Source organism: Schistocerca cancellata, chromosome 4, assembly GCF_023864275.1.
Source record: "Schistocerca cancellata isolate TAMUIC-IGC-003103 chromosome 4, iqSchCanc2.1, whole genome shotgun sequence".
Classification (NCBI taxonomy): Eukaryota; Metazoa; Arthropoda; class Insecta; order Orthoptera; family Acrididae; genus Schistocerca; species Schistocerca cancellata.
Window position 1 is genome coordinate 375,554,218 of NC_064629.1, and position 24,269 is coordinate 375,578,486.

General features: G+C 41.3%; 1 protein-coding gene across 5 annotated transcripts in view; it reads right to left on the reverse strand.

The window, feature by feature from the left end:
• LOC126183767 (serine-rich adhesin for platelets) overlaps window positions 1-24,269 on the reverse strand; it is a 367,472-nt gene that overhangs the window by 89,145 nt on the left and 254,058 nt on the right. For all 5 annotated transcript variants that reach the window (XR_007536807.1, XR_007536808.1, XM_049926000.1 and 2 more), the window contains 3 exons: window positions 13,558-13,730; window positions 13,306-13,464; window positions 3,905-4,114 (listed from right to left, as the gene is read on the reverse strand). Coding sequence is in view for 3 of the 5 variants with exons in the window: in XM_049926000.1 (XP_049781957.1) it covers window positions 3,905-4,114; window positions 13,306-13,464; window positions 13,558-13,730 (542 nt within the window). In the remaining 2 variants the exon portion in view is untranslated. The remainder of the gene's footprint in view (window positions 1-3,904; window positions 4,115-13,305; window positions 13,465-13,557; window positions 13,731-24,269) is intronic.

The window sequence follows — 24,269 nt, forward strand, 5'->3', positions numbered from 1 at the left end:
GAATACTGATAAAGAGAAACAATGCATCAACCAAGATGTTTGAAAAACTCTGGGTTTTCATATTCAAAACAGCTTTCTCTCAGTCAGATTGCTGGGATGCCAACTCCATGTAACTCACTGCTAGTCTCAGGGAAACTCCAATTAAGTTTTCTCAGTTGGGGTGCTGCTCTCAAATCTTTGTATGCAGTGCATTCAAAGAGTAACGCAACAAATTTTGTTACTGAAAGCAGATTGGGTTTATTCAAGATTCATCATATTACTCTCCACTCTTTTAGCTACAAAACCCTATTTTTCAACATAATCCCCATTTAATGTAGTGGTTTCATGCCACCTTACTGAGAGGGCCTGTATGCCTGCGTGGTATCATTCAATTGGTCAATGTTGTAGGCAAGGTCTTGCCCAATCAATAACCTCCCCATCATCCATTTACTGCTTCCGGCAGAGTGTATCCTTTGTTGGGCCAAACAGATGGAAGTCAGAAGGCATGAGATCTGGGCTGTAGATGGATGAGGAAGAACATCCCAAAGAAGTTTTGTGAGCTGTTCCCAAGTGCGCAGACTTGTGTGAGGTCTTGTGTTGTCATGGAGAAGAAGAAGTTAGTTTGCATTTCTGTGGCGATGAAGACGATGAAGCCACTTTTTCAATTTCTTGAGGATAGCTCAATACACTTCCGAGCTGATTGTTGCACCACGAGGGAGGAAATCAAACAGGATAACACTTTCAGAGTCCCAGACCATCATCATGACTTTACTGAATGAAGGTGTGGCTTTGAACTTTTTCTTCGTAGGAGAGGCGGTGAGGTGCATCTGTATGGATTGCCTTTCTGTCTCCGGTTTAAAGTGATAAACCCATGTTTCATTGCCTGTGATGACATTTGACAAAAAATTGTCACAAACAGTCTTGTAATGGGCAAGCAATTCCACACACAGCCCTTTGTTGCTCTTTATGGTCATCTGTTATGTAGTGAGGAACACAGACAGCACACAGCTTTGAGTATCTCAACTGGTTGATGAATGTGTCAGCACTACCAACAAGGATGTCAAGTTGAGCAATGCAGTGTTTGTTGCTGATCCATCGATCACCTCAAATGAGATGTTGCAAAAAAAGATATAATGTCTTATGGGATAACCGCAATCAGTGGTTTTAGAATGTTACTTATAATCCATATTGATTGCATACAATGTTTATTCACATGACCAGTTTCGGTTCCTCCAGAACCATCTTCAGATCTGTAATTTCGGTTACAGGAGTAACCTGTCCACATGCAGCAACCTTCACATGGCTGCGTAATTATGTGATGCAGCATGTGAAGGTTGCCGAGTGTGAACGGGTTACTCCTGTAACCGAAATTGCAGATCTGAAGATGGTTCTAGAGGAACCGAAACTGGTCATGTGAATAAACATTTTATGCAATCAAGACAGATTATAAGTAACATTGTCAAATGAGACTGTTCACGTGTTCAAACACTGTAGGAGTCACAGCTGTGTGCGGCTGGCCGGCACGAGGGAATGGACAGGTTTGTTGTGATGATGACAGACGGCTCATCCCATGCCTCACCATGCTTTTGTTCACTGCCAGGTCTCTGAAGATATTCTGCAAGTGCCTATGAATATCAGCGGAGCACTAGTTTTCCGCCAAAAGAAACTCAATGATAGCTCTCTGCATGGTGAATGCACCTCTGTTACAGACAGCATTTTGAAGGCTATGTATAGCCCTGCCACCTATCACACCTTCACCTTCATGAAACTAAAGGGGTGAAGTGGGAATATTTCACGATGTCCCACAACAAATTCTGCATTTTTGCAGTTGAAATTGGCTAAGGAAAAAAAAAGTGTTGCATTACTTATTAAACATCCCTTGTACTTTAAGATGCTATTAGTGACTGTTACGTCTGTTAGCTCTCACCCCACGAATTCAGACACTAACTTCTGTTGTGCAAACAGTCAAATATTTTGCTTTTCCTGAAGCTGAGAATGAGTCTTCAGTGTAGTAGTTAGTCTGAATGAAATAATTAAGTTTGATTCAGAGCCTTGAGTTCTCTGAGTCTCCTGCAAGTATTTTTATCAAGTCCTAAAATCTGCACCTCTCCGAAGTGCCATGTGACAGTGTTTGACACTGATCCCAGCAATTGCATGCCATTACTGAATTTTGTCTTTCTGCTCGTAACCACTTGGAAACTGCAGACTGACCTGAAACCCCCGTTATTCCTCATACACTACTTCTTTGCTATGCCAGAAGATGACAAGCTATCATAAATAATAGTTAATAATTAGCACAGCCTACACGAAGAGTTTATTGTAGCTGCTATTCTCTGCTAGAGTATTACTTGAAGGGTCTCACACTTCTGAAGGTCCTCCTGTTGGTTATGACTTGTGATTAAAACACAGTGTGAGTCAGAAAGGACTTTACAACTTTGGAATGATACAGAAATCTATTGAGATAACTAAAAATCAGTAGATGTGTGATTTTGTAGCAAACAAGCAAAAGCTTAATTCACAAAGTACATCAGTATCCCATTCCGCCAACAGGAGCGGTGGTGTGGTGCACAGTTAAAACAATTACTTTCACTGATGCGAAGCACACTTACTGTATGTTTTGGTTTCATGAAACAAACTCTGAAACAACCTTCACACCGAATACACTAAAGAACCTCCAAGATAGCCTGCAATTACTCTTGGCACAAGAACTTTGTTGAGACCGGTTGTTCACTGTGACATGATAAATCACCAGGTCGCCCACATGTTGTTGACACCATTTGATACAACTGGATTTCTTTCTCTGGGGTTTTATTAATGACTGTGGGTATGTTCCTCCCCTATCAAACAATTCAGCTGACCTGAAAAATTGAATCTCTGCCACTGTTGCACAAGTTATGGCTGATTTGCTGCAACAAGTGTGGGAAGCAACTGGTTACTGTTGGGATGTTTGCCGCATCACAAATGGTAGCCACATTGAATCAAAATGACACTTGACACTTTTATGTGAAACTTGAGGTTCTTTGCTATAAAATGACATGTCTATCAATTCTGTAAATTACGTCAATAAATTTCTATATCGTTCCAAATTCATGAAGTCCTTTTTGACTCACCCTGTATATGAATGGCTGACAGAATGAATCAAGTCTTTAAAATAATCACTCACTGAGTTGATACTGCTCTACTAAATTATTAACTAATATGGTGGTCCCATAGTCATTGGTTAGCAGAGTTATTGCTAAATGAATATGGTAACTACTGCAGAAAAAATAATCAAACTAACACTCATAATACACATCGAAATAAATAAAACAGACATAGTAATTTGATGTGTACTTTTATGCGCTTTATCTCATCTTATAGAAACAACTAATAACTTCACAATCACTATATACAAGGCAAAAATTAAACGTTCTCACTCTGACAGTGAACAACGTTCTTGCTTTTATGGGTTAAAGTGCCCTTATTTTTCAATGTAGCACTCCTTCACATCAAAGCAGTTTGTACAATGTTTTCTCGTTGAGTAGACTGGATACCTGGAGTGCTATTTTGGGACCTCACGCACACGGATAATCTCGCAGAGAAATATGACAATGTTTAATTCTGTTCGCCATTTCTCAACTGTTGAAAATATTTCATCAATTTTGGACAAATTCCCACCATTTAAAATTACCCAAAAGCAAGTAATTTTATTAAGTTATGCATTTGAACTAGAGATGTGCAACACAGTTGCTTTTAAAAACCCACGTAAACAAAACCATTTTTCAGTTCAAAATGAAACATTAGTGAAGAACATCTACCAATATTACAGAAATACAATATTAACACTATGTCTCCATAGGCTTAAATTTTCCCCTTGTTTTCACGTCCTGCTGTGTGACAAAAGTGCACATAACAAATTATTAACATGTATTGATGTTCTACTTACTTGGATAAGATTTTCTCACTTGGTTCACGTACATTCAGAACCACATTTCCAAGGAGAATGTTAAGTTTAATTGCAGTATAACATTCATTGCTTCTTTTTACACAGCAGTCAAGTGGTGAGTTGCCAGCACTATTTACAACATCAACTCTCGCTCCCCGTGACAAGAGCATTAGAACGCAGTCATATTTATCTCGCCTAGCACCAACATGCCTGGTTAAGAAATGAATCTTAGATCAAAAACAAAATAATAAATGCTGACACTTTGAGTCATTACAAAGCCCATAAATCTCTTCTTATAGAATTTAAATGTTTAAGTTGTGTTACGAAGTTTTTTGTGAAAATACGTAAACTACATTTGTACTAAATACAGGATCAAAATCTTCATCAAAGCTTACTAACATGGGAGAAATAAAACTTACACTTTGGAAAAAAATCACATACTATTAATGAAGATTATGTGATGCCTTTTTTAATTTTCTTGTGACAAAATCACAAAAGTATTCCACAGTGCTGCAACTGGTTTCAGTGGGCCAGTGGTCATCATCAGACATAGCACATTCTGCAAGTGGTGTTGCACATTCCTATTGGGTTGTCAACATTAATGTCCAGTATTGCATTTTCAATACTAGTATTAGTATACTAATCCTGACATGGCAGTGGGAATATTAAGTCAGTACTTGCAGCATGTGGCTTTACTCTGATGATGACGACCACTGGTTGGTCAAACTGGGTTATGGCACTGTGAAATGCTTCTGAGATTGTGTAGTTACAAATGAAGGTCGAAAAGCTACACGACTGTCCTTGGCAACAGTCCAATAATGGTTCATCATAACTCTTCGATGACTTGCTATGTTTAAATTGCGTTTGCTTTTGGTGGAATACTGGAGGGGACTGCTACAGCTCAATATAGTTCCCCAACTGTCATCACTTTCTTCTTCTGCATGTTTTCTCTTTCTCATGCAGTCTCTTCCTTGAAGCACTGATCTCTTCACACATCCACAATTGAACATTCTGTTCCTTTAACTTTTTTACATTCACTGTTCATTTCATAGTTGAATTACTTCTAATTTCCATTGAGTCTGCACTCTGTATCCACAAATTGGACACTGTATAAAGCCTTTAGCATAAACTTAAATGACTAAATGAATTTCATGCAATTAGTATGGACATCTCATATTTTCATTCCAGAGACATTGGAGATTATTTCCATAGTGAAGACAGCATCACTCTGGTTCTGTACAAGATCAGAGTGTGATTCTGATTGCATGATCAGCTAGTGATGACAAGATTGTGTCTTCTAAAGACTTTTTTGTCAGGTACTGTGCACTCTACACATTGTTGCAGTTACGCAACAACCAGTTTCCATATGACACATACTGATGTCTCCCACTTCTCTACTTCCTAAGTCATTTAATGAATTACTATGTCTTTCATGATCAAACTTCTGTAATCTGCAGCAGACCAAGAACTGAACCATGTGACTCCAATCCCACTCTTACAGTTAACAGCACCATGGTACAATTCAAAATTGTACACTCTCTGTTGACACCGGGCAACAACTTTCTGCTTCCTGTTTCCTAGATATAGAAAGGGCTAATGATAATTTTTTCTCCAAATTTCAAAATGTTTTGACATATAAAAGAGTACAGCAAGCCTACAAAATAAAAATCTTTTGTATCTACTGTCCTCATCTGCTTATTACTTCTAATTTCTAATCAGTATTCTCATGTCAGTCAAAAAAAAAAAAAAAAAAAAAAAAAAAAAAAAAAAAAAAAAAAAAAAACTTTTTTTTTTCACTTCATGGTATTTCACTGATTTACTTTCTATTTTGTGGCCTCCACTACTGCATTTGATGATCCACACATCATGTGCGAAATTCATTTTTCCAATCCAGTTAATCATATCACCACTTGGAATTGATGGTTACAAAAAAATGTAAACATATGAACAGACATAATTAAAAGATGTGAGGAAAAAAACTGCATGAAGTGCAGTGTTCCAAAAGTGATGAAAGATGCTTAATAATGCTCACATTGGATGACTGTGCAGGCCAGGGGGTGGCTTTAAAAGTTACACCCATGTTGATCAATATCGATCCTGGCAAGTCCAGCACTGTCAATTCGGAAATTTTCATCAAGGCAGAAACATCACCTCGATTATACTAGATGCTGAAGCACCAAAAATATCTACATATCCTTGACTATAATAAATCCACAGGGATTATTATAAAACCAATGGAACACCATGAAACTTCAACCCACACAATTGTAGAGCTCCAAATGTATTTATCTTTGGGACGGATTATTATAAAACCAATGGAACACCATGAAACTTCAACCCGCACAATTGTAGAGCTCCAAATGTATTTATCTTTGGGACATACACTGTCTATTGTGTTAGCTTATTTGGGCGTGTGACATTCAGTTAGTTGAAAGATGACTCACTGTACTGTATTGAAAATCTTTAGTATTTGTCAGAGTTAAGGAGAGTGGCAAGAAATATTTCAAAGATTGCTGTTACCCCTAATTCTTACAAATCATGAATCTCAGACTGTATTAACTATTCTAATACTAGGAGGAATTGTAGAATGATATAACAAAAATAAAACAGATAATTTGAATATGTAATACAATGTTTGCCCTTACTTAAAGTTAGTGTACAAGTTTTGATTTTTTTCATAACCATAAAACATTTGCAATAACACAACTAATACTTGTTTTGTTCTCTGCCTACACATTCACAATTTATGTTGTCACTCAGGAAGAAAATGTCAGCTCTACAGAAGCTCTCCTGTTATGATACTGGGCTACTTTCCCTGCGAGAAAGAGTATAGAATATATTTTGACTTACCCACTGCCCCATGAATGGGCCAGTATGGAGAGAAACAAGTGACAAACTGAAAATTAGTCAACTGTCAACGTGTGCAGAACTGGTAGAATATTGTTCACTAAGTGCAAACATTCAAGACTGAGTCTCACTATGGCACATGAAATCAGCCAGTGTGGTGTTCAGATGAGAAGGCAAGTGTGGGACATGTCTGTGCAGAGAAGAAGTTTGTACTAGTTGCAATTATTTATGGAGAAAGTTTGTTTATTTGTGTCAGAAATAAGTCATGATATAGCCCTTTTGGTGTCAGTAAAATAGAATGAAGTTAAGATACATTTGCCTGTTGTATGTGGAATGAGGAAGCAAAGTTTGTACAAAGTAACATGACGGAATACAGTGAAGCAATTATTTTAGCAACTATTATTTTGTCAGTTATGTAATGAGTGTAAAGTTTGCATGTATTATTAGGACTTTTTTACTGCAGATTATGGTTTTGTAGATTCATTATTTGCATATGAGGAGAAAAGCAGGTGCTTATCTCTTAGATAATGGAGCAATGAGGTACAATGATGCTTCAACAGAATAATGAAGTAATAATGAGAAGCAATGAGAAATTTTAGGTAGAGTATTAATGATTAGGGAGCCTGCCTTTGCAGTGGGGAAATTATTGAGAATGCACTACTCTAGATAACATCGGAATGATATGATGGCACTAACAGTCATGAACGAGCATTGTTATGTTGACTATATACTTATGTGTGTCGTCTTGTTATACCGAAAATCTATTTGAGCTCGTCACCATTTGGTAATATACACTCCTGGAAATGGAAAAAAGAACACATTGACACCGGTGTGTCAGACCCACCATACTTGCTCCGGACACTGCGAGAGGGCTGTACAAGCAATGATCACACGCACGGCACAGCGGACACACCAGGAACCGCGGTGTTGGCCGTCGAATGGCGCTAGCTGCGCAGCATTTGTGCACCGCCGCCGTCAGTGTCAGCCAGTTTGCCGTGGCATACGGAGCTCCATCGCAGTCTTTAACACTGGTAGCATGCCGCGACAGCGTGGACGTGAACCATATGTGCAGTTGACGGACTTTGAGCAAGGGCGTATAGTGGGCATGCGGGAGGCCGGGTGGACGTACCGCCGAATTGCTCAACACGTGGGGCGTGAGGTCTCCACAGTACAGCGATGATGTCGCCAGTGGTCGGCGGAAGGTGCACGTGCCCGTCGACCTGGGACCGGACCGCAGCGACGCACGGATGCACGCCAAGACCGTAGGATCCTACGCAGTGCCGTAGGGCACCGCACCGCCACTTCCCAGCAAATTAGGGACACTGTTGCTCCTGGGGTATCGGCTCCATGAAGCTGGGCTACGGTCCCGCACACCGTTAGGCCGTCTTCCGCTCACGCCCCAACATCGTGCAGCCCGTCTCCAGTGGTGTCGCGACAGGCGGGAATGGAGGGACGAATGGAGATGTGTCGTCTTCAGCGATGAGAGTCGCTTCTGCCTTGGTGCCAATGATGGTCGTATGCGTGTTTGGCGCCGTGCAGGTGAGCGCCACAATCAGGACTGCATACGACCGAGGCACACAGGGCCAACACCCGGCATCATGGTGTGGGGAGCGATCTCCCACACTGGCCGTACACCACTGGTGATCGTCGAGGGGACACTGAATAGTGCACGGTACATCCAAACCGTCATCGAACCCATCGTTCTACCATTCCTAGACCGGCAAGGGAACTTGCTGTTCCAACAGGACAATGCACGTCCGCATGTATCCCGTGCCACCCAACATGCTCTAGAAGGTGTAACTCAACTACCCTGGCCAGCAAGATCTCCGGATCTGTCCCCCATTGAGCATGTTTGGGACTGGATGAAGCGTCGTCTCACGCGGTCTGCACGTCCAGCACGAACGCTGGTCCAACTGAGGCGCCAGGTGGAAATGGCATGGCAAGCCGTTCCACAGGACTACATCCAGCATCTCTACGATCGTCTCCATGGGAGAATAGCAGCCTGCATTGCTGCGAAAGGTGGATATACACTGTACTAGTGCCGACATTGTGCATGCTCTGTTGCCTGTGCCTATGTGCCTGTGGTTCTGTCAGTGTGATCATGTGATGTATCTGACCCCAGGAATGTGTCAATAAAGTTTCCCCTTCCTGGGACAATGAATTCACGGTGTTCTTATTTCAATTTCCAGGAGTGTATGTGTGTGTAATTTGCGACACTGAAACTGGATGGTTGAATGTAAGAGTAATATTATGGTGAAGTGCTGTTTATATACTCCTGCATATTTGGATTTTATATTCTGTTGGAATTTGCTATTTGTGCCCTGGGTAATGACTGGCGTAAGGTAATAATTATATGTTAAAAGAAATATATTCTGCTAATTAACTGTCAACAGTAACTAAAAAATGGTATGAATATTCTGACAAGGGTGGATAAATTGGTGACATTTTGGGAATTTTACGAGAATTTAATTGTCTAGTTGAGTGACAGTAGTAACCTAATTTGAGTGAAGTAAAACAATGATTTGAAACAGCTTCCATCCTGTTAATTTAATTTAATTATTAATTATGTAATGGTACTGTGATCATGGTTTTTTTTTTACTCGTGTAATATGTAAAATATGTGGTTGGTCATTTGAAAAGAACTTGACTTTTGAGTTCCATTGATGTGAGGTATTGATTTGAGTTGAAATACAGGAGTACACAGAACAGATTCCATTCTCTTTACATTACCTTTATAAGTAAACTATTGTGACATTTTTAGGAACATGTTGTATATGTATATAATACTATTTATGAATATGTAACATTTTCTTGTAGGTTTAGTTATGGTAATTATCTGTATAATAAAGCAGGATGTTTCATTTTGCTTTCCATGTACAATGACGGAGGATAACTCCCTCCAGGGACACTGCTAAAACTGGAGGACATGGGACAACCATCTGTACCTGTACAAGGTCTGGACCCAATGCAGCTACGTGGAATAGTGACAACTGTAATTGTGTAAAAATACATCAGTGAAATGACTGGAAGATGAGTAATTCCTTCCTTTTGTAAACTGAATGTGTAGTTGTTTTTTGCTTTGAGCTATGTTACTTATCTTCAGGAACAAACTTTTGATATTGAAATGTGTTTTTTTCTTTACAGTATATTATTTTGTACTGGAGTATGGTTTGTACAGTTTGCAATTCTTTATATTAAATGTTTATAGTTAGTTTACCAAAATATTTTTGAATATTGATGTGTGAACTATTTTCTAAAAATTTTGTGGCTTGTTGTCTAGAAATTGGTTTCTATTGTCATCTATTTGGAAATGTCTGTCTATATAACCCAATGTGGGGCCGATGTGACAAAGTGGGTGGAGTATTTCCAACTGTTAGGTTCTTCTTATACACACACACACACACACACACACACACTTTTTTCCAAATATACTCAATAGTATTGAGTTCTGGCAGAAGTAAAGCTGTGAGTACCGGCCGTGAGTCGTGCTTCGGTAGCTCAGTTGGTAGAGCACTTGCCCGCGAAAGGCAAAGGTCCCGAGTTCGAGTCTCGGTCGGACACACAGTTTTAATCTGCCAGGAAGTTTCATATCAGCGCACACTCCGCTGCAGAGTGAAAATCTCATTCTGGATACTCAATAGTCTTTTTTTTTTATGACGTGCACAAGTACCAAAAACCTCACATATCAACTCAGGGCTTATCCAACTTGATCTTTTTATCCATTACATCCATTTGGTTAATTAGAAACCATTGGTGCAATTAGATTACCTGAAAACTGTTAACTAATAATACCCGTAATTTCAAACTTCATTATCATTGTTCACATGTAAACATATACCCAGTTATTAACTTGTGGATAGAGTAGGCAGAAAAAAACATAAAAAATTATAGTGCTTATACAGTTAATGCTGGAAATATGTTAGCAATTTTTGCACTCATTTAGTTGCAGTGTAATTAGCATTCTTAACTAAAACACTGTTACTGAAATAGAATCCCGTATTTTGGTGAACCAGACAGCATAATTCAACAGCAACTACTGCTGTATCTAAAAGCGTACATTCAGAAGAATCTCTCTACACTACCCAATTAACTAGGAATGTAAGTTTTTAATTGTAACTCGTAAAACTCCAGCAAACAATAATATATAACTTCAGTTTTAATTATTGTAATCTTATGTGAGAGAGGTTGCTAGAAGCCATTTTAGTCAGGCTGTGGAAGGTTATGAAATGATCGACATCTGTACCCAAAATTACTGGACAATGTACCATAGGTGATTTAGCACAGAATACAAATCGAAAATGTATTTCGTAAACCTCATCTCTGACAGTATATTCAGTGTCTGTTTTTAATGATCAACTGAGAACTTGTAATTAATCTCATGAAATGTGTTAACCTTCTAAGGCCTTCTGCTACCTGTGAGAATAAGATTTGACTGTGAACTGGGTTATTTCCAAATTATACTTACTGTGCACACTGTCTTCATTTCAATATGACTATCTACTTGAATGTACAGTATAATTAGCAAATGTTTTAATGATTTGCTTACCAGACATTAATTATTGTGAATCAGCACATGTTATATTAGGTTACTGCACTCAATCACATTACATGGCATCAACAGAGTGTAGTATGTAGCTTACAATTCATCTGCATATAAATTCTAGTAAAGTAGATTCAATCTGGACATAAACATTAGGTGATTCAACATCAAAGTGCCATTTAAGTATTTGAACTGTAAACCTTGTGTGGCCCATATCATTTAGAATAGTCTACTTACAACAATCATTTTTCAGCTAGATTCAAGAGAGGCGCAGCTGGAGTGCTTACTTGCATTCAGCTAACTTCACAGCCTCATTTTCAATCTTCCTAGATGTAATATTTTTGTCAACTGCAATGAACCCCTTTATTCTGATGTCTAACCTGTCTCTTCAGTATACATTCTATGTCCTCGTTATATATTTATTAGGGTTCTAGTTTGGGTTTCATCCAGAGCATAATTTGATCCAGAGTATAAAATGATCATGACAACTTTCCAGAAGGGTGGTAAATTCAGGGATTTTATTATGAATGCTTCAGGAATTTACTGTTAAAATGTTGACATTGGGAGAGTCAAAGTAATCAGATTTTGCTCTCTACATATTGAGTGGCGTGTGTTCACCAGGAGAACTCAAACTATTACTAGCAAAATGCTTACTCCAGATGTATTCTGCTACCCAAGTAGATGCTTCCTCTGTGCAATACAGCCCTAATGTATCTGGGAGAACCCCAGAATACTCCAGCCTGTAAGGCATATACAGAACCCTTCATCCATAACATCACAAAACTTACTGAGTCACTAGTTTCGACCCTCAACCTCACTTCAAACCAAAGGACCACGATTGACACTGGGAATAATACTGCAAACTGTAAACTCAGCTTGCACCCTGTGAGCAATGTCAGCAGTTGCCAGCAGTCTTCACCAATTCTGTGAACTGTGTGTAGGAACTACGGATGGCTTCAGAATCCAAGCAATGGGAGTCGTTGCTGTCAACATGAGAGTACAATTTGAGGATGATCTCACCCTGCACCCTAAATAGTTGCAGTCAGGGTCTTTTCCACCTCTTGGAAGAGCCCTCCCCACTAGACGAACCAAGTCCACATTGCATTTTTTTCCACGGATGAACGCTGTTTCCCAAAGAGGCTCCATAACGTGTCTCACAATGGAGCTCCCGAGCAAATAAACCACTCCCCTGTTTGCATGCCTGAACCTGTTGAAGAAGAAAACACTCAGACTTGCAGGACAAAAAGTTATGCCATGTGGTGGCCAGCTCCCCACCCCCCACCCCCAAGTGAAGAGAAAGCATTAAAACCTACCACTCATGCTAAGGTGAATGCAACCCCGGAGACATGGCTTAGCCACAGCCTGGGGGATGTTTCCAGAATGAGATTTTCACTCTGCAGCGGAGTGTGCGCTGATATGAAACTTCCTGGCAGATTAAAACTGTCTCCGCAATATCCTTTCTTTCAGGAGTGCTAGTTCTGCAAGGTTCGCAGGAGAGCTTCTGTGAAGTTTGGAAGGTAGGAGACGAGATACTGGCAGAAGTAAAGCTGTGAGACCGGGCGTGAGTCGTGCTTCGGTAGCTCAGATGGTAGAGCACTTGCCCGCGAAAGGCAAAGGTCCCGAGTTCGAGTCTCGGTCGGGCACACAGTTTTAATCTGCCAGGAAGTTTCATATCAGCGCACACTCCACTGCAGAGTGAAAATCTCATTCTGGACTATTCATATTTATTTTACCCATTCTAACTTGAAGTTTGAAAATTGTAAAGCCTGTAGAAATCGTAAGTTCATGTTTATACTGTGCTTAATATTTTAGAACAAGCTGTTGCAGCTTCAAACAAACATTTTAATGATGAAATTAGTATCCTGATATTTTACTAAGTGCCTGGTAATTACTTTCCAGTAAAACAGAGTAAAAGATTTGATAAGTGTGTATTTTTAAATATAATGGCAATTTTGATGACTGTATTTATTAAACCTTATTTCAAATCAATATAAGTGCAAAATAATGAACTTACAGAGGTGTATCACCATGTATATTCACAGAGTTAACTTCAGATCCATAGTTTATTAACATTTCTGATACATCCATGCAACCAGAAAATGCTGACCAGTGAAGAGCTATATTTTGTTCCACATCTCTTATATGTGGGTCTGCTCTTTTTTTCAAAAGGAACCTAAACATAAATCATAAATTAGCTGACATTTGAAGAATACCTCAAGTTCACTTAGCAATGACAGCATAATGTTCACCTCCACTCACTAAATACCTTGCAACATCAGCATGACAGTTCTCTGTAGCCCAAACCAATGGAGTCCAGCCACCATCATCAATTGTATCCACAAAATTATTTTTGGTGTTTGGTACTGACAGTAAGTACTGGCAAGCCTCAAGATTTCCTGTTTTTGCAGCCACATGTAATGCAGTCATGCCGTCACCTCCCTGAAAGAGACAGAATCACCACCATCACTATTAATGAAGTAGAGGCACACATGTAGCTACGTGTGTGTGTGTGGGGGGGGGGGGGGGGGGGGCGCGCATGTGCTTGTATGTGTGACCCACAGTTCCAGGCATAATAGCATGAAGTGAAATGGGTGAATATCATTAACCATACTTGAACTTTTTTAACAAACAAACCTGCACAGATAACAACTTCAGGCAGCCATAATTTCATCCTTATTGAACACCAAATATGCATTGGAAAGAGTAAGTATAACAACTCACCTTACAGTTGAGGCATTGTGTCATCAATGGGCACATAACTAAGACATAAAACTTTGTGACATTGTGTCAAATGGAGATGGCAAGAGGAGAAAGGTGGTTGACCTCAACATAGGGAGAGGCAGCAAGAGGATGCAATAAGAATGTGGCACAGCAGAGAGAGATGCATTTGGTACACAATGAAGCTGAGGGGTGGATTGCAAGGAGATAGAACGGAGGAATGGAAGACTACAGAGAGGAGAGAGTGTGTATAGAGTGAGTGAAGTGGAGGAAACAGTGAGAGGGGTGGAAGTGGGTGTGGGGCAGTGGCTAGGTGAGAGCAAAGCTAGGAGAATTTCAGGTTCAAAGGAAAAATGTCACCTGCATAATTAAGAAAAGTTGTAATTTAGAGACGACTAGTGAGGTTAAAAAGGGGGGGGGGGGGTGGTTTGGGCTGTCTAAATGTCACTGGTTGTAAAGTAGCCATGCAAGCTGAGTATTTCGTGCCCAGCAGCATAATCTAATACTGATTGATCTACTCTACTCTTGGTCACATTATAATGATGATGACATTATTATTATTATTATTATTAGGGCTTACATGGTCATTTTACATTCTTACAAAAGTACTTCATATACACTCCTGGAAATTGAAATAAGAACACCGTGAATTCATTGTCCCAGGAAGGGGAAACTTTATTGACACATTCCTGGGGTCAGGTACATCACATGATCACACTGACAGAACCACAGGCACATAGACACAGGCAACAGAGCATGCACAATGTCGGCACTAGTACAGTGTATATCCACCTTTCACAGCAATGCAGGCTGCTATTCTCCCATGGAGACGATCGTAGAGGTGCTGGATGTAGTCCTGTGGAACGGCTTGCCATGCCATTTCCACCTGGCGCCTCAGTTGGACCAGCGTTCGTGCTGGACGTGCAGACCGCGTGAGAAGCCGCTTCATCCAGTCCCAAACATGCTCAATGGGGGACAGATCCGGAGATCTTGCTGGCCAGGGTAGTTGACTTACACCTTCTAGAGCACGTTGGGTGGCACGGGATACATGCGGACGTGCATTGTCCTGTTGGAACAGCAAGTTCCCTTGCCGGTCTAGGAATGGTAGAACGATGGGTTCGATGACGGTTTGGATGTACCGTGCACTATTCAGTGTCCCCTCAACGATCACCAGTGGTGTACGGCCAGTGTAGGAGATCGCTCCCCACACCATGATGCCGGGTGTTGGCCCTGTGTGCCTCGGTCGTATGCAGTCCTGATTGTGGCACTCACCTGCACGGCACCAAACATGCATACGACCATCATTGGCACCAAGGCAGAAGCGTCTCCATTCGTCCCTCCATTCATGCCTGTCGCGACACCACTGGAGGCGGGCTGCACGATGTTGGGGCGTGAGCGGAAGACGGCCTAACGGTGTGCGGGACCGTAGCCCAGCTTCATGGAGACGGTTGCGAATGGTCCTCGCCGATACCCCAGGAGCAACAGTGTCCCTAATTTGCTGGGAAGTGGCGGTGCGGTGCCCTACGGCACTGCGTAGGATCCTACGGTCTTGGCGTGCATCCGTGCGTCGCTGCGGTCCGGTTCCAGGTCGACGGGCACGTGCACCTTCCGCCGACCACTGGCGACAACATCGATGTACTGTGGAGACCTCACGCCCCACGTGTTGAGCAATTCGGCGGTACGTCCACCCGGCCTCCCGCATGCCCACTATACGCCCTCGCTCAAAGTCCGTCAACTGCACATACGGTTCACGTCCACGCTGTCGCGGCATGCTACCAGTGTTAAAGAGCGCGATGGAGCTCCGTATGCCACGGCAAACTGGCTGACACTGACGGCGGCGGTGCACAAATGCTGCGCAGCTAGCGCCATTCGACGGCCAACACCGCGGTTCCTGGTGTGTCCGCTGTGCCATGCGTGTGATCACTGCTTGTACAGCCCTCTCACAGTGTCCGGAGCAAGTATGGTGGGTCTGACACACCGGTGTCAATGTGTTCTTTTTTCCATTTCCAGGCGTGTATAAATGGTTACAGATACATTAGACAATATGTAACGTAAAGAAACAAGCTCCAAAAAATTTTCATAGCTTAATATCTAAATCTCACAATCAGTACACAGATCTTTGTGTTAGCAGACACATTTCACTGAGTCAACCATGAAATTTTTGTAGTCAACCTTTTTCAGTCAGGTGTTGCATAGTGTGCACAATTGCAAGGTTGCGCACGAGGGCATCGTTGTATCCCCATTCATACAAACAGGCACCACACCTTCCATGACATACAGAATTGATTCAGAGCTGTACATAGTTTCCTGCAATGACCAAATCCATTCACACATTTAACACGATCGGAATTAAGGTGAGAATTTGCTGGAAGAAACTTTACCAAACCTCTTTTCATCCCTGGCATATATCATACAGCGGAGGCACATCTTGTGCTGGCCAGGGTTGTTTTCTGGGTTTTACTCTTCTGATACATATATTATGTAGCTGATTGGTTAGAAGTGAGTCCTGATGAGTAGTACACTGTTTTAAATCTCTTAAAGGCTGCTGCTTCTCGTCTAACTGAATGTGGTGTAAGGTGTTGATTTACGGTAGTAAGGCCACAAATTATTTTCATTGTTTGATTTAATTTAACACCAATTTAGCATGCATATTTATTGTTTCTTCATACTGGAGCTCAATATCTGCCACAGGAAAAAAAAACAATGCCAATTTAACAGCAAAGAGCATCAGCGGTTCCAAACCATTCTGAAGGCCATTTCACACTGGCTGTCACATCACTTCATGACATTTTCAAGGTTTCTTGGGAACAAAGTTTTGATTGTTTTCATCATCCATACTTAATTTTGTCATGCTTTTGTTAGGTCACAGTTTTCATGGTTGGTATCAGTTGTTATGTGATGTCTTTGTTATCTGTTAAATTAAAAACAGTTGAGGACAGCCGTGTGAGCTGAGATCACATGACTTGAATTGACTGGACGTGAGATGACAGACAATGTGAATATACCCTGCTGTGATGGCCAGTGCAAATTGGCCTTAACCCAGCTAGTTTTCTAAAAATGTCAGTTCAAGTGTTCACTATTTTTTGCTATAATTTCTAAGTTGTTCTTATAAATAATGGCCAAGTGCAAAATGAATCCCCCAAGTATTTTGGGTATGGATTATGTTCCAGAGAAACATTTTTGAAGATGAAATATAGTATGTGATTCACCTCACTGTTATTAATTTGGTAAGCATTTACCTAAGTGGAATTGGCTTCAATCCCCAGTTCTTGAAGTTATCATCCATTATATGTACATTTGTGGTTAAAGCTCCTTCACACTTACCCAGGTTTCACACTTGATAAGCTAATTCTATGTTATCCACAACTGGATATTTTAAGAGCAAGCACTGGGTGTATCTATGGTATAAAAATTAAAAAGGGTTGGTGATAGCACAGAGCACTATGGTAGTCCATCATTCACCCTTCACCATCTGCTACCTTTTTCTCCAAGGAATACATGGAATCATCCATCAGTAAGCATGCTGTTCATTAGATTACCCACAATTTTTCACAGTAATATTTCCGTGAATTTAAGTAGCAGGTTATGTTGCCATATGGTATCAAACACAAATGTAAGGTGCACTCTCTAGTTTATTTTGGCAGGTTGCTGCAATGAAGAATTTTAATGTCAAATCCTGATCACAACAAATGTGATTCTTTCGAAAACCGGCTCAATGGAGAGCATTTACTTTGTCAGATAATGGTTGGATATTCACTCTAGTAGCTCATAAACAACACTAAGTAGTGATACAGGTCTGTAATGTGATTCTTTCTTGCCACCTCTGCCAGGTTTTTTGGCAGCTATTACTTTTGCAGCCCTAAATTTTGTTGGAAGTTATCCAAAAATCAAAATAATGTTACATAACTGTAACAACTACTGCTTAGTTTTCAAGTCCACATTTTTCACGAGCTCTGAATGCATAAAAAAATAAAAAACCTCATCAGTCCTGATAAGAAACTAGCTGAGAGTGTTTGAGTCTTAATTGTGTCCTCACAAGGCTATCGTAGTTCCAGTTCATGGCTGCTACAGTTCTGGAATACATGTGTTGGGACTTCATTTGAAGTGATACCACGTTGGCATCTCTCTTGCTTATAATCTACACCCAATTTCTTCAGTGGTTGTCAAGCTCTGCAGTTCAAATGGGTGAAATCAAGGCACTCTGTAGAATCTTGCTATTTCCTCATTCTGTGGTTATTCAGAGCTCAAAGTAGCTCACCTGCAGTTATATCTGCATTTATAGGTCTATATTCCTCATACAGCTCATTATGTGGAGGACAAAGAAAGTGCATTTATCAACAGTGTGCTAAATACAATATTCACACTCAGGTGTGCCCCAGGTAACAGTGAAATCACTCACTAATCCTTCCTACTGGTGCTCCAACATAGTAAATGTGGGCACAGTACAGTAGTGGTTAATCGTTCAGGTGGGCAGTTGTTAGGTAGTCATGTCCACACAAAAGCCTGTGCAAAAGTTAAAGCAGAGCCAGTATACAATACGATTACTTTTGTATGTGGCCCCCTGTCCAATACAGGGTAGGGTACACCTGTGACACTGAGCAATTCTAGGCGCTTCAGTCTGGAGCCGCGCGGCCGCTACGGTCGCAGGTTCGAATCCTGTCTCGGGAATGGATGTGTGTGATGTCCTTAGGATAGTTAGGTTTAAGTAGTTCTAAGTTATAGGAGGCTGATGACCTCAGATGTTAAGTCACATAGTGCTCAGAGGCATCTGAACACCTGTACAGGACAGGAATAACACAATCACATAATGTGTGGCTGCGTAGGAAAAATTTTGCACTTGTGGCTTTTATAGGAGTACGATCCATGTAGCAAGGTGTTAGGAGTAGGTATAACATAAGGACGGACCAGTATATATTGCAGTGTTAAGACATCAACTTCAGATGTGCCCTTGCAACATGCTGAGGGGCATACAAGCCCGTGACTGATGTAATTCCACAGTGGTGCCTTAGACACTGCAACATGGCCTTCTACCATCAGGGATGTACTAGATTGCTACATGCTGGACCACAACACTAGAAACCTAGTTCTTGTCAACACACACCAAGCCAGAGTGAGTGGAAATGCTCTTTGCTCAGCCAGCAGCAGCATTCCTTCTCGGTGCTGTGGATTCGGTGCATTCGATCTGCACTGTCACCATGTAGGTCACTGTTCGAACGTGCAGCTTAGCTATGAAGGCCTCATCGAACGGCATCACTGGGCAAATCTGACAATCTACATGCAGTCAGCTAGCTCTTACGGTTGCAAGCTTTGAACTGAATACAACAATGCGAGGCTACCCAATGGGTGCCATCAACTGACACTCTCTGAGGGTCTCGGGTTCAACTCGAGACACCTGCACGCCCTCAACAGCCACCTCAGGCTGTGTGCTGTTCGCACTATCCTGGCCGATGAGCCTTGCTGCAGTCAGCAGTTTGGTCACAGCTGTTGATGTACTGTAGGAACCTCACATAGTTAGTAAAGGATAGTGTTGTCAAGTGAGCATTCTCAAATCCACAGTCAGTGTGGTACTAGAGATCCCATGCCACAGCTTCCGGCACACATCACTCTGCAGCCAAAACTGGCCTCTCTAACACTGGCACCATCAGCCAGTTGTCACACTTGTCTCACCAGAGCCAGTACCTATGAGCAACAATGTTGTGCAACACAACTGTCCTGAATGTGTTAAGGCTGAGCAAGCAGTGTCTAATTACTTCAACAGAAGGCCTGGACATTACACCAGGGAATGTAGGGCATGCCCACAGTTAGTAGTCAGATACAAGAATCAGGTGTGTGCAGTGGCAGGAAATAAGACTATGGTGTTGATGTTGGTTCTTTTCCTACTGAATTTTTTCTTTTATTATGGACAAAGGCTTTGCAATGAACAAAACAGAGGTGGATATGCTTACCACTGTAAAGGTAGTTCAGACCTTAGTGAAACAGAGGGCACAAATAAAAACAGACAATACAAAGCAGCACAAGCAGCTGGGTGCATTAAGAGAGCATTGGACAGATCAATCCTCGACAAGTATGTCAGGACCCATACTACACGACAGTACCACTATCCTACTCTCTCCTTTTTCATAACAGCTGCAAAGATGTGATGTAGATGGGAGGAACAGCTTTTACATATGGCCAGATTTTATTCGTTGGGAGATGATATGGCACACACAATGTGTAACCAGCATTTGAGGAATATGTGGACATTTGAAATTCTGAGGGCAAGCACGGTGCGATGATACAGGTGAAGAAACAGCTATAGTTATTATAGGGAACAACTGAACAACGTGTTGCAAAAGTTGTGGTGGTGGTGGTGCACTGAAAACTTTCTGAACAGGGTTAGAAAGCAGAATGTCAACACATACAAGTTGCTGGACATTGTGATACAACAGGGCCCTTTTGCAAGAGGCAGAACAGAGGGAATTAGATATATTTCTGCAGGGATGTCACCACATCACAATGACACCATTGGTAGAATTTTTCCTTCCATCAGGAGACAAGGCTCCACTAGCACACTAGCACACCCACTCAGCTTACGGGACTCTAAAATTTGAAGGGTGGACCAAGCAAAGTCAACGGGCAAACATGGACACCTCTTCTGAAGGTGGCAGCTGGCCCCTCTTTCGTAAAACATATACATCTCATATGATTCCACTGCTTTCAGAAAGAAGACTCTACAAGGTGTGGCCCACCATTCTGCAGTCCACACCCTGAGGCACACCCAACACATCAGTTCTTCTATTGCTTGGCAATGCAATTGACCACAGGGACCTCTTACATCCAACTGGATGGCTGTAACTCTTCATTGGGAAGACAGCATCAGGAAGGCTCTTTGTAAACTTAGGTGCAGGCCTCCAGGGACAGGGATACAGCTACCCGTGTGTTCACAGTCATTGTCATCACCTCCAATTACCCCAAGGCACCTCTTCCAAGATGATACCCGGTCAGCTCTACAATGTCAAGTTGCATAATATCACTGCATGTTAGTATAATAGTAATATAATCAAGGGTATTGCGCAGTTCCATTACTGTAAGGTAATCTGCAAAGCATGTCATTTTCAAAAGCTTGGTTGCATGTAGCACTGTTTCTATACCACTATTTCAGTATGTTGTCTCTTGATGAATTTCAGACAACTGGAAATTTCTTTTGAGAGGACTCTTTGGATGTGTAATAGGTAAGTTACTTCAGATTTATCTTTTTCCCCATTTAATTTTTGTGAATAAATTTTGGGGCACTGCATGTGCCCTGTAACAGCATATCGTTCTACTTTTGAAGAGGCTTGCTATGAAGGGTGATAACCATGGGTTTTGCTGTAGGGTAATTTAGCTATACCTCCTCAGGGGACACCGCCTTACAGTAGCACTGACTGTGTGGGCGAGGAGGTTTGTGTGTTCTGGATCCTGAGGGCTACGCCAGCGGTGGCTTAGCTACCAGCAGGGTCACCCATGCCGGATTGGCCGAGGTGGTGGAGCCAGACGAAGTGTGTCCCACAACAGCCTACTGGTCCTTTTCACCTATTCCAAGCCTGTCCTTACCCTATCCTTTTCCTGTGCCATCTCAAATCATAATAATGGGAAGGGGGGAACTCTTGGGCGTAGGGAAGCCAGCTGCCCTAGGTGGGTACCCTTAAAAGAAAATCAGGCAAGTCTGGAAGCTCTTAGGTGGCAGCCCCACCACCAGACCAGGGAGCTGTGGGCCAATGACTGGCACTCCCAAAAACAAATGATTAAAGAAACAGCAGAAAAGAACAGCCGGACACACTAAAATATGAAGACCTTTGGCATGAAAAGGACAATGGAAATAGGTTTCTGGAATATTAGAACATTGAGAGAAGTCAGCAGACTGAAACAGGTTACAAAGGAGATAACGAGTTACAGGTTGGACATTCTCGGACTTAGTGAGGTGAGATGGCTAGATTTTGGAGAAATCCAAACATGAGACGGATACACCTTTTTATACTCTGGACCCGCTGGAGAGAATGCAGAGCACAAAAATGGAGTTGGACTTTTATTAACCAAAGGACCGAAAAAGAGTCTTATGGAATGGAAATCGGTTTCAGAAAGACTACTGACAGCACGTTTTAAGACAAACATTCGAAATGTCACAGTCATCTAATGCTATGCTCTTACAGAAACCTCAGATACTGAACAGAATGAGAGTTTTAGCTCTCATTAAGTTACACCATTAAAAGTACTAGTAAATAGACATTTTTATTATTATGGGAGACCTAAATGCAAAAGTTGGAAAGAGTAATGATGGCCTAGAGCATGTAAAGGGAGTCCATGGTATCGGAGAAATGAATGAAAATGGGGATATGTTTTCAAATTTCTGTGCCAGTCACGATTTGTTGATTGGAGGTACATTACTCCCACACAAGAATTGCCTTAAGGTTACATGGGTATCCCTTATCACCGAATGGAAAACCAAATTGACCATATAGCGCTAAGCAAAACATTCAGAAGGTCGCTGATGAACGTGATAAATAAATATGGGGCTGATGTTGGCAGTGATAACCACCATATTGTTGCAAATTTTAGACTAAAAATCATGGCTACAAATGGAAAGTTCGAACAACAGAACAAAAAATATGATGTGGGAAAACTTAGAATAACAGCAAAATAAGAAGCTTTCTGTATTGAGCTAAGGAACCACTATGAGGCACTCCAAGAAGCACAGGAAAATTATGAAAATATTGTTGATGATACATGGACTCAGATTAAGAATGTCTATTGCAATGTGAACAAACAGGTCCTTGGCTTTAAAAACCATCTGAAAAAAGATTGGATGTCTGAGTGTACATGGAATTTGATCAGCTGTAGGAAGGAGATTAAGGCAAAATTAAATATGAGTAAAACAAGACAGCAGAAAACTCGAATGCAAGCTGAGTATGCAGCTACTGACTCTCAAATAAAGAGGAGTGTGAGGAATGATAATAGAAAGTTGATGGATGAGCAAGCTCTCAGAGCAGAGACAGCTGCAGCAAGGGGTGATGCAAAAGAACTGTAACGCATCACTAGACTGTTGTCCAAAAAAAAGGTTTCAACAAGAACAGACCTGTGAAAAGCAAAGAGGGTTGACTGTTGATGACAGAAGATGACTAGCTTAGAAGCTGGAGAGAACATTTTTCTGAAGCCTTAAACAGAGAGCACCTGAAGAGAGGGAGAGGCAATGGAATTTTCCAGATGCCAGTGACAGAATCAATGTAAAAACTTCAACTAAGACTGAAATTAAAATAGCTCTCAACCAGATAAAGAACAGGAAGGCTCCAGGAATGGATAATATTGCATCTGAGGTTCTAAAAGCAGACATTTTGCAGGACTTAAAATAAATGTTCAGAAAACTAAGGAAATGAGAATGTGATCTGAAAAACTAGTGAAGCCAACAGTGTATGGAAAGTAATTGGAACAAGTAGACTCCTTTGTATATCTAGGAAGTACTGTCTGTAAAGATGGAGGGGCCAAGGAGGATGTAAAGAGTCGGATACGGAAGGCAAATGGAGCCTTTGTACAACTGTACCCTGCCTGGCGTAGTAAGAACATCTCGAGATGAACCAAGCTGCACTTGTTCAATAGCAACATAAAGTCAGTCCTACTGTATAGTTACAAAACATGGAAGGTAACAAACATGATTGTAAACCAGCTGCAAGTCATCATAAACTGGTGTCTTCGGCAAATTATAAATGTGAGGTGGACAGATGTTATACCAAATGATGAATTGTGGGAGATGACAAACCAGCAACCAATCCGTGAACAAGTACAGGAAAGAAAATGGAGGTGGACTGGTCACACAATACGCAAACAACAAGAAGCTGTTGAAAAGGCAGCACTGGATTGGAACCCACAAGGAACACGTAGACAGGGCCACCTGAAAAAGACATGGAAAAGAACGGTGGAAGATGAAGCTCTGGAAGCTGGTAAAACATGGAGTGAAGTGAAATGTTTGGCTGCCAACAGAACAAGATGGAAGGTCTTTACTGCTGCCCTATGATCCAACAGGAGCAACAGGAAGTAAGTCAAGTCAATTTAACTACAGGGTGTGGCAGGGCAGTACCACTAACTTCGAAGGTTAAAAACAACTTGGTAAAACAAAATTCTACTATGAAATCAGTAAGATATGATTGGAAGTTAATTTAATGAGGTTTTCAACTACAGGTCTTGCAAGCAATGTCTGTCATTGATGACATACTGCTACAGCCAGTTTCTGAAGTTCTGAATAACACTGTG